This window comes from Triticum aestivum, chromosome 2A (genome assembly GCF_018294505.1).
Source record: "Triticum aestivum cultivar Chinese Spring chromosome 2A, IWGSC CS RefSeq v2.1, whole genome shotgun sequence".
Lineage (NCBI taxonomy): Eukaryota > Viridiplantae > Streptophyta > Magnoliopsida > Poales > Poaceae > Triticum > Triticum aestivum.
This window is the reverse complement of record NC_057797.1, coordinates 236,874,671-236,886,544: the sequence shown is the minus strand read 5'-3', so window position 1 is coordinate 236,886,544 and position 11,874 is coordinate 236,874,671. Positions and strand designations below refer to the sequence as shown.

The following is an 11,874-nucleotide window of genomic DNA, read 5'->3' as shown; positions in this document are numbered from 1 at the left end:
AAGTGTATTTTTTTTGTAGTGACACCCACCGGGCTGTGGTAGTCTGCGTCGATCACCCATGCGCCCACGTCGGAGAAGTAAAAACTTATTAGTTCGCGTCCTCTTTCAAATCCAGTAGGGTATTTTCTTTCTTTTTAGCACATTCACATGAATCAATAGTGACAACCAAAGGTTGGACCATACTTGTTGTACGAGACATGAAGAAGGTCGGGCCCCCTTCTTGTGACGTGAAGAAGGCTAGTTCCCCTCCTTCTGCAAATAGCTCAGGTGCATGAAGTTGTAAGGAATCTGAATACAATGAACTCATTGTAATGTATAATAACCAGAAAAAAAAACCATGAATCCTAAAAAAAGATCGTTCCATGAGCTAGGTTGATAGTTTTGAGACACGAGAAAGGATAAAGTTGCTAACAATCTTCATTAAGAAGAACAATGGGCCGAGATTTCTCAAATGACATTTGTTTCACCAACAATGATTAGTAGTAGCATCAACATACCCTATGATCCTTGCATAAGTTATATTAATCATGGAGAAAGCCTGCAAATTGAGCGACAAAATAATCTAGCCTCAGTACACTCATAAGAATGAAATTATATATGCAGGTTTTCCAGCATACCAGGTAAGGAAACGGTCATAACAGGAACCCAACACTTGACAGAAACAATTTCAGGTTTGATATATCAGTAATTATGCATAAGAGTTGCAAGCGAGGGAAAATTATTCTACTTCTTTAAAACTAAAATCAGCATCCTTATGTTGTATGCATAGCACAATACTAATTTCCATGTGATGCATAGCATAGTACTAATGTTCAAACTAATAGCACAATACTTGATAAATAGGATTCTTCCTTCAGTAATATCTAACAAATGGGTGTGACCTACCTTATATCATGGTAGTAACTAATGCATCACATGATAATATAACAAAAAACAGAAATATTACATCCCAAAAGACTGGAAGGTTATACCCCATCTCCATATCAAAAGAACAAGCATCATAATGCTGATCAAGCTTTCTTATGGTACTGTGTGGATAAACATATATGTACCCATCCCTAAGTTTACAAAGAAGAATATATATGTAACCATATAAGAGTATAAAACTACTATGGTACTACATACTGATGTATTGCACAATTAGACATATGCATTGGATATCTTACCTCAATCTACTCCGCATCCAAAATGTGATTAAACTGGACCCAAAATGGTTCCTCGTCGGTGCAATGGTCAATAAATAAGAAGCATTAGAGTCGAGAATGGATGCTTACATGTTGAGATAGTGGCGTCCTTCTCTCTGATCTTCTGGAGGATGATATCACCAAGCGATCATTTGGAGGAGGTTTCCTTGGACATGAATGCAGCGAGGGCCTTTTCGTCCTCCTCGTCGATCTCCGTCTAACCAATATCACCAATTTCGAGTCAGCAACAGCCAAAAAAGGCAGTCCCATTTTATCATGAACACTGACGAAGCAAGGCAAGAGCACGCACCACGCCGGCATCGTACTCGCTCAGTGCGCCGAAGCCGTTGAACTCATCGACGTCCTCATCGTCATCCTCACCATCGATAGCAGGGACGGGGAAGGACAAGGACGACGTGGACGGGCCTGCGGCGGTGGCGGCGGCTGGTGTGGCAGTGGTGGCCTAAAATAGGGATCTCAAAACTAAGGTGAAAAGAAAAACAAATGCACACTCTCTAGAAAAATATAAGCAGTTGTAAAAATTAAACTAATGTCAGAACAAGAATGCGTCCTTTTTCACTAAATACACTACAGTTCCGGAAAAGAAAACTTTTCACCCTCTCTAGAAAAGCTAAGCAGTGAAGACTAGGCTTGATACTTGGTTTTTTTATTCCACTTGACCAATATAATTTCACCAGTAACAAAACTGCACGAGAGACCAGAAGGAATTAAAAATTAAGCATCTCCAGAGTGTAAGCCCATTTCCTGGTGCACAAAACATCAAACAGATTATAGGCGTTACTCTGAATCTCTTGTTCTAAACTGAACTGAACTCATGCCTCTCTATACATGCCACATCAATGCATAGTAATATACAGGCACAATTTGCAATTGCAGAGAGGAAAGAGGGAGCAGGGAGGGCCGGCCGAGATCCGGTCACCATACAATCGTTTATACAGTTCACTAGCGTGCGTCAATCCACACTTTATCCAAAGAAAAAACAGCATCAGGTGTGATTCAAGGAACTCCAATCAATTATGTGCCCTAGTCTCATGGCACTATTTTTAAATAGATAGTATGAAATGCTCCCATGAAACGAGTATAAAGGGGTACAAAGCGTCGAGCACCTGGCGCGCGAGCTTCCGGTAGGCGCTCCCATGAGACAGGTTCGTAGCTTAGAGTTGCTATGGCAGGCATCCCTTCCCATCGGCCAATTGCTAAGTCAACGCACTAGGTGTTCCATCCATCCACGACAACTATTGTACGGCCCCAGCATCTCAGCTTTGACACCATCGACGCCGGCATGGTAAGACATCATACGGACGGACGCGTGAGGAGGAGGATGACGCATCAGACTCACCGCGAGGGCCGGGGCGGCGAGGGGGCGGAGGGGGAGCTAGCGCCGTCGCCGGAGTGGTTGGAGGCCGACATCCGGAGCGGGAGGAGGCAGGTTGTAACACCCCGGATGTAACTTTCCCAATTTGAACTGCAACTCTTGCCGTTTCCGGTGTTAAGTTATTTTATTTTCTCGAGTTCGGGTCTTTGTCTCCATGTGTTGTTGTCATTTTCATGCATCTCATATCATGTCATCATGTGCATTGCATTTGCATACGTGTTCATCTCATGCATTCGAGCATTTTCCCTGTTGTCCGTTTTGCATTCCGGCGCTTCGTTCTCCTCCGGTGGTCATTTCTACCTTTCTTTCGTGTGTGGGGATTAAACATTTCCGGATTGGACCGAGACTTGACAAGCGGCCTTGGTTTACTACCGGTAGACCGCCTGTCAAGTTTCATACCATTTGGACTTCGTTTAATACTCCAATGGTTAACCGAGGGACCGAAAAGGCCTCGTGTGTGTTGCAGCCCAACACCCCTACAATTTGGCCCAAAACCCACCTAAACCCTCTCCATCGTCTAGAGCGTCCGATCACAATCGCGTGGCCGAAAACCGCACCTCATTTGGACTCTCCTAGCTCCCTCTATGCCTATAAATAGGTCTCCCCCCGAAAATCTTGGATCCCCCCCTAAAAACCCTAGATCCAACTCGACTCCGCCGCGCCGGACATAGTCCGCCGCGCCGGACATTGTCCGCCCGATCCGCCCGGGCCAATCCTGCGGAGCCACGTCGCGTCGTGCCCACTTCACCGCCTCCCGCCGCCACCGGCCCGCGGGGCCCGTTCCCCTCCGCCGTCTCCCGCCGCCCGACCCCGCCAACGTCGTCCCCGACTCCGGTCGCCTCCCTCCGACGACCACGACTCCGGCCGGCCTCCTCCTCTCCGGTGAGTTCTTCGTCTGCTACAGTAACTCCGGCAAACCCTAGATCCGTGGGTGGTGTTTTTTTCTAAGTCCCTGTTTCCACAGATCCATATGCTCCTGTTCATCGTGTCGTATCTCTGTATCCGTAACTCCATTTTTGGTATATAGTATATCAAAATGTTCATCTCAGAGAGTACATCATTTCATTCCATTGCATCATTTTCGTTTGAGTTCATATTGATGCCCAAAATTCTGTTAGAAGAGGGCTACTTGAGATAATTGTCAGATCTGCTGCTCCATTTAGCTATTTGTCATTTTTCCCATGATTAATGTGTGCATGATATGCCCTGATGCTCTTCATATGTTTTGTTAAGAGTTTTGTCATCTTTCCAGAGGTGCAACCCATGTATTTTTGTGATGTGTGTGATGACTAGCACAAGCTTGCAAAGTGGTGCACTTGGTAATTCTGATTTCAGGGACTTAGCATTTCCACTAAGTCATTGATCTGTTTATCTCATATGGCCATATGTTCATGTTGTTTCCTAGAGATCCGTGCCTCTTTTGAGGATGATCAGTAAGGATGTTTTGTTAATCTTGTAGTGCTCTATCCATCCATGTCTTTGTTTGCAATTATGGAGCACCCTAGCTTGAGTCAATCGAGCTCTACTTTTGCTACTTTTTGAATCTGGGCAGATTGTCAACTTGTTTGCAATTTTGCTGGTGATGTTGTAGTTGATCCGTGCATGCTATGCTATTGTTTTTGCCATGTCTAGCTTGCATTCTGTGTATTCTTGATGTGTGTATGCTTAGCTTGTCATGACTTGCACCGTAGTGAGTACATCGAGCTCTTAAACATGCCTACTTGAGTTATGTTTTAGCATGCTCCAGTTTTCACTAAGTCTGTGATCTGATTATGTTTTTGCTATGTTCACATGCTTGCAATTGTATTTTCTGATCCCTTTTGGCTCAAGGTCACTAAGGGACTTTAGTTAAGATCTTTGAGTAGCTCCATGTCATGCTTTACTTTGCCATGTTCAGGTCCTGTATCACGTAGTTTTGTTGCTCCGAAGAGAGCTACCTGATCTGAAATTCCAGACAAGTGTTAATTTCACTAAGTCTGAGATCTGTTTGCCATATGCATTTTTGACATGCTTGTTTGAACCTGTTAATGGATGAATTGGCCGTATCTCAGTGCTAGACTTTTGTTAAGCATCATGAATGCATCCCTTCCATGTATTTTTCTGTCTTGTTTGAGTGTTGTACCTTGTTCATCTCATTGCATTTAGATGGCTACTTGCTGTAAATCGCAGACCGGTGCCATATTTGAATCGCTTGCCATTTCCAAACCGTAACCCCGATTTCGGCGTTCTTTACATTGTTTTCAAGCGATTTCATCTCATCTTTCCAGTGGCACGCTTGGATTTCCATGTTGAGGCCAGGTTCTTGCTTTCCCTTGTCAAATCTTGCATATGCATCCCGCATCGCATCCCGCATAGCATACCATCTTTGCATCATTTTGTTTGTTCCTTGCACGTGGTTGATTGTGTCCTTGTTGCTTGTTTGTCTTGTTTGGGTAGAGCCGGGAGACGAGTTCGCTAACGAGGAGCCCGTTGAGTTTGCTTTCGAGGATCCAGTCAACTCTGACAACTGTGCAGGCAAGATGATTATACCCTCGAAATCACTACTATCTTTGCTATGCTAGATTGCTCGCTCTTTTGCTATGCCAATGCTACGATGCCTACCACTTGCTTTCAAGCCTCCTAAATTGCCATGTCAAACCTCTAACCCACCTTGTCCTAGCAAACCGTTGATTGGCTATGTTACCGCTTTGCTCAGCCCCTCTTATAGCGTTGCTAGTTGCAGGTGAAGAATGGAGGCCGTTCCTTGTTGGAACATTATTTTACTTGTTGGGATATCATTATATTATCTTGTTATATTAATGCATCTATATACTTGGTAAAGGGTGGAAGGCTCGGCCTCTCGCCTAGTGTTTTGTTCCACTCTTGCCGCCCTAGTTTCCGTCATATCGGTGTTATGTTCCCGGATTTTGCGTTCCTTACGCGGTTGGGTTATAATGGGAACCCCTTGATAGTTCGCCTTGATTAAAGCTTTTCCAGCAATGCCCAACCTTGGTTTTACCATTTGCCACCTAGCCTCTTTTTCCCTTGGGTTTCCGGAGTCCGAGGGTCATCTTATTTTAACCCCCCCCCCCGAGCCAGTGCTCCTCTGAGTGTTGGTCCACCTGTCAGCTGCCGGTGGCCACCAGGGGAAACTCTGGGCCGGCCTACCCGTAACTAAGACAATCTGAGTGTGCCCTGAGAATGAGATATGTGCAGCTCCTATCGGGATTTGTCGGCACATTCGGGCGGTGTTGCTGGTCTTGTTTTAACCTGTCGAAGTGTCTTGAAGAACCGAGATGCCGAGTCTGATCGGAATGTCTTGGGAGGAGGTCTATTCCTTCATTGACCGTGAGAGCTTGTCATGGGCTAAGTTGGGACTCCCCTGTAGGGATTTGAACTTTCGAAAGCCGTGCTCGCGGTTATGGGCAGATGGGAATTTGTTAATGTCCGGTTGTAGATAACTTGAACCTTAAATTAATTAAAATGAATCAACCGTGTGAGTTACCTTGATGGCCTCTTCTCGGCGGAGTCCGGAAAGTGGACACGGTGTTGGAGTAATGTTTGCACAGGTTGCTCTCTAGTTTCTCGCTCGCGCTTTGCCTCCTCTTCTCGCTCTCTTTTGCGAATAAGTTAGCCACCATATTTGCTAGTCGCTTGCTGCAGCTCCACATATTTACCTTGCCTTACCTATAAGCTTAAATAGTCTTGATCGCGAGGGTGCGAGATTGCTGAGTCCCTGTGGCTCACAGATTACTATTACACCAGATGCAGGGCCTGATGATTCCGCTCCAGAAGACGCGTTTGAGCTCAAGTGGGAGTTCGACGAGGACTCTCAACGTTACTATGTTTCCTTTCCTGATAATCAGTAGTGGTGCCCAGTTGGGGGTGATCGGGACCGTGTCCCATGTTGGGTTCTCTTTTATTTTGGCGCCATAGTCGGTCCATGAGTGATTGTCTGATGTAATGTTATTTATGTACTTGATTAACGTGGCGAGTGTAAGCCAACTATGTTATCTCCCCTTTTATTATCTATACTACATGGGATGTTGTGAAGATTGCCTAACTTGCGACATATGTCTTCAATGCGATTATGCCTCTAAGTCCTGCCTCGACACGTGGGAGATATAGTCGCATCGAGGGTGTTACAAGTTGGTAATCAGAGCCTTCCCCGACCTTAGGAGCCCCATTGCTTGATCATTTTTAGCGGTCGAGTTGTGTCTATAAAAATGTTTTGAGTCATTTAGGAATTATATATCGGAGAGTTTAGGAATTCTTTTTACTTCCCAGTCTCCTCATCGCTCTGGTAAGGCATCCTGACGTAGAGTTTTGACTCTTCTCTTCTCAAATTTCACAAAAAAAATTAGGATCACGCGGGTATCTTGGAATCGTTCCGATGGTTTTATGATGAGAACATTGTCTTGGTGCCTCCTGTCAGGGGTTTTGTGGAAGTGTCCCGGGGAGTTGAGCTCTGAGGTGTTGTCGTCATAATTTTATCGTTGCAGTTCTGAAATACCAGAGTTTAGTACGCTGACATCGAAAATCTCTTTTATGCAGTTCGTTGGTGAGATAACCTCGACGCCACCCAGTACTGGGGCGGGAGTTCGGGAGTATCGCCATAACGTGTATAACGGATGCTTTTATATGTTTCCTTTCCTGATGATCAGTAGTGGTGCCCAGTTGGGGGTGATCGGGACCGTGTCGCATGTTGGGTCCTCTTTTATTTAGGCGCCGTAGTCGGGCCATGAGTGATTGTTTGATGTAATGTTATTTATGTACTTGGTTGACGTGGCGAGTGTAAGCCAACTATGTTATCTCCCCTTTTATTATCTATACTACATGGGATGTTGTGCAGATTGCCTAACTTGCGACATATGCCTCCAATGCGATTATGCCTCTATGTCGTGCCTCGACACGTGGGAGATATAGTCGCATCGAGGGTGTTACAAGTTGGTAATCAGAGCCTTCCCTGACCTTAGGAGCCCCATTGCTTGATCATTTTTAGCGGCCGAGTTGTGTCTAGAAAAATGTTTTGAGTCATTTAGGAATTATATACCGGAGAGTTTAGGAATTCTTTTTACTTCCCAGTCTCCTCATCGCTCTGGTAAGGCATCCTGACGTAGAGTTTTGACTCTGCTCTTCTCAAATTTCACAAAAAAAATTAGGATCACGCGGGTATCTTGGAATCGTTCCGATGGTTTAATGATGAGAACATTGTCTTGGTGCCTCCTGTCAGGGGTTTTGTGGAAGTGTCCCGGGGAGTTGAGCTCTGAGGTGTTGTCGTCATAATTTTATCGTTGCAGTTCTAAAATACCTGAGTTTAGTACGCCGACATCGAAAATCTCTGTTATGCAGTTCATTGGTGAGATAACCTCGACGCCACCCAGTACTGGGGCGGGAGTTCGGGAGTATCGCCATAACGTGTATAACAGATGCTTTTCGAAGGTTGAGGTAGATGGTTTCCGATGTTTTTCTCGGTTATGTGTTGAAGGATGGATACAGCTGGATGTAGGATTTGCTAGTTTGGGTGAGATATTATGCTTCCCCTGTATCCCCAACACCTGATTGCATAACCGGAAAGGTTCGGGAGTTTCATAGGTGGGAATTCTTGTAGCTCTAGTTCTTCTTCCACGGATATTGGTTTGAGATTGGGATTTCTTACCGATTATTCGTTCTTGATCCGTACCTTGTTGATTTATTTCTCTACCTAAATTCTAAGTGGCTTCTCAATTTATGGATATGTGACCATTTCAAGAGGAATGCATTCGTTCATTTTGTTCGGATGTGAAGACTATATGTTGCAATTTTCATTCTGTTGGATTCAACTTCATTTTATCTGTCAATATGCTAACGGTGGTCAACCTCTTCAGGATGGCTCCCGCTAAGAGCACCAATCAGAATCAGAATCAGGATCCGCCACCACCTCCACCTCCTCCGGAGGCATGGCAAGCTGTGATGGCCGCAACCAATGCAAACACACAGTTGATCATGCAAATTCTTCAAGAGCTCAATCAAGGAAACCAAGGGAACCAAGGCAACAATCAGAATCACTTAGCTACACTCAACCAGTTCCTTGCTAACGGGCAAAAGACTTTCAGCAATTGTGTTGAGGCAACCGATGCTGACGATTGGCTTGTGGATCTGTGCAAGCATTTCGAGTGCAGTAACGTCAGGCCTGAGGACTTTGTCAAGTTCGCTTCCTTCCAACTCAAAGATCAAGCTGCAGAATGGTTCCAGCAGTACAAGGATTCCAGAGGTGGACGTGTTATCACTTGGGATGAATTCCGTCGAGATTTTCGAGCTCCCCATATTCCTCAGAGCGTGGTTGAAAGCAAGCGTGAGGAATTCCGCAACCTGAAGCAAGGCTCTTTGTCTGTCTATGACTACAACAAGTTGTTTCAGAAGCTCGCCCGCTTTGCTAAGCAGGATGTCCCTGATAAGAAGAGCATGATATACCAGTTCAAGGGTGGTCTCAGAGAAGAAATTCAGCTAGCTCTTGTTCTCTTTAAGCCCTTGAGGTACGATGAGTTCTACAACATGGCATTGAAGCAAGAGACCGCTCAACTGAGGTGTGATGCTTCCAAGAAGCGAGTCAGAGATGTTACTCCTTCTTCCTCTACTCAAGTGGCCAAGCAGCAGAAGTATTGGCTTCCTCCTCCTCCGTTCCGTCAGCCGTATCAGCAGAAGAGCAAAGGTGGCAGTGGATCTTCCCACCCACCCAACCCTGGCTTTCAGAACAAGACTTCGTCTCAAGCTCCAAAATCGAGTGCTCCGTATCACCGTCCGCTTTCAGAGGTCATGTGCAACAAGTGCCAACAGAAGAGCACTATGCCAACAACTGTTTCAATCAGAGGCGTCTTCCTCCTCCTCCTCCTGTCAGATCGGCAAGTACAGCTATGGTCAAGCATAACCCCAAGCACGCCAAGGTCAATTTGATGAATGCAGCTCAGGCAGAGGACTTGTAAGATGTCATCATGGGTAACCTTCCAGTTAACGATATTCCTGCAAAAGTTCTTTTTGACACGGGTGCATCGCATTGTTTCATCTCGAGACCGTTTTCATCTAAGCATGGTTTGGCTTTGCAAATTTTGCCTAGTCCATTAGCAGTTGTCTCTCCCGGTAGGCGCATGCATGCTAACTCCATTGCTCCGGATGTTACTATCACTTTGGGTGACTACAAGTTTCTATCTTCTCCTACGGTTCTTGGTGAGTCGGATATTGATCTTATTCTCGGAATGGATTGTCTTTCTAAGCACAAGGCTCAGCTTGATTGTGCAGACAGGCAGATTCAATTGACTCATTCGTCTGAGGATGTAATTGTCTTTGCCGCTCGTGATGATACCATCCGTCTGTTTTCTCTCAATGAGAAGGGTGAACTGGATGCTATCTCGCAAATTCCAGTCGTTTGTGAATATCAAGACGTCTTTCCAGAAGAGCTTCCAGGAATGCCTCCGCACCGGCCAGTTGAATTCGTTATTGATCTTGAGCCTGGCACGGAACCTGTGTGCAAACATCCTTACAAGCTCGGACCTGAAGAGTTGAAGGAGCTGAAGAAGCAACTCGATATTCAAGAGGAAATGGGTCTCATCCGGCCTAGTTCTTCTCTGTGGGGTTGTGGTGTTCTTTTTGTGAAGAAGAAGGATGGAACGGACCGACTTTGTGTTGATTACCGTCCATTGAACAAGAAGACCATCAAGAACAAATACCCACTTCCCAATATCAATGAGCTGTTCGAACAACTCAAAGGTGCCCAAGTATTCTCCAAGCTTGATCTCCGTATGGGTTATCATCAGATTCGAATCCGTGAGCAAGATATTTCCCAAGACGGCTTTCAGTACAAGCTATGGTTCATATGAATACACTGTCATGTCTTTTGGCCTCGTCAACGCTCCTCCGACGTTCTCTCGCATGATGAACTTCATCTTCAATGCCTACACCAATGACTTCGTTTTGGTCTATCTTGACAACATTCTGGTTTTCTCGAAGAACAAGGAAGATCATGCCAAGCACTTGCGTTTGGTACTCGATAAGTTGAGGGATCATCAGTTCTACGCCAAGTTCTCCAAGTGTGAATTTTGGCTCGATGAGGTTCTTTATCTTGGTCATATCATCTCTGCCAAGGGAATTGCCGTGAATCCTGAGAAGGTGTCTGCAATTGTGAATTGGGAACCTCCTCAGAACGTGCAGCAACTCCGTAGCTTCCTCGGTCTCGCAAGCTATTGCCGAAGTTCGTTGAAAACTTTTCTAAGATCGCGAAGCCTCTCTCTAATCTTCTCCAGAAGCACGTCAAGTACGTTTGGTCTCCGGAGTGTGACATTGCTTTCAACACTTTGAAAGAGAAATTGATCACTGCTCCAGTTCTGACTCCGCCTGATGAATCCAAACCGTACGAGGTCTTTTGTGATGCCTCTCTCCAAGGTCTTGGCATAGTATTGATGCAAGAGAAGAAAGTTGTTGCTTATACCTCTCACCAGTTGAAGCCTAATGAGAAGAACTACCCCACTCATGATCTCGAGTTGGCGGCAGTTGTGCATGCTCTTTTGACTTGGAGACATCTCTTATTGGGAAGAAAAGTGAACATTTTCACTGATCACAAGAGTCTCAAGTACATCTTCACTCAGCCTAATCTCAACCTCAGGAAAACTCGATGGGTCGAAATGATTCAAGAGTATAATCCGAGTATCGAGTATACTCCAGGCAAGGCCAATGTGATTGCTGACGCATTGAGCAGGAAAGCTTATTGCAACAGTCTGATTCTTAAGCCTTATCAACCCGAGCTTTGTGAAGCTTTCCACAAACTTAATCTTCAAGTTGTTCCTCAAGGTTTCCTCGCCAACCTTCAAGTCTCTCCTACCTTGGAAGACCAGATTCACCAAGCCCAGCTTCTTGATGCTATGGTGAAAAGGTGAAGATTGGGATTGCCAAGAGTCAACCCAAGTATAAGTGCTACCGCCTTGATGACAAGGACACTCTCTTCTTTGAGGATCGTATTGTTGTACCCAAAGGTGACCTTCGTAAAGTGATCATGAACGAGGCTCACAATTCTCTCCTCTCCATCCACCCTGGGAGCACGAAGATGTATCAGGACCTCAAGCACGCTTATTGGTGGACTCGAATGAAGCGCGAGATCGCTCAATCCGTGAATGAATGTGATGTCTGCAGAAGAGTGAAGGCAGAACACCAAAGACCAGCTGGTCTCCTCCAACCTCTTGCCATTCCAGAATGGAAGTTTGACCACATTGAGATGGACTTCGTGACTGGGTTTCCAAAGTCCAAGCGTGGCAATGATGCTATATTCGTTGTCTTCGACAAACTCAC

General features: G+C 45.4%; 1 protein-coding gene across 1 annotated transcript in view; it reads right to left on the bottom strand.

The window, feature by feature from the left end:
• Window positions 1-1,332: 1,332 nt before the first annotated feature.
• LOC123191642 (wiskott-Aldrich syndrome protein homolog 1-like) overlaps window positions 1,333-11,874 on the bottom strand; it is a 31,804-nt gene continuing 21,262 nt past the window's right edge. Inside the window, exons 3-4 of the mRNA XM_044604303.1 lie at window positions 1,495-1,647; window positions 1,333-1,401 (exon numbers count right to left, since the gene is read on the bottom strand). Coding sequence (XP_044460238.1) covers window positions 1,333-1,401; window positions 1,495-1,647 — 222 coding nt within the window. The remainder of the gene's footprint in view (window positions 1,402-1,494; window positions 1,648-11,874) is intronic.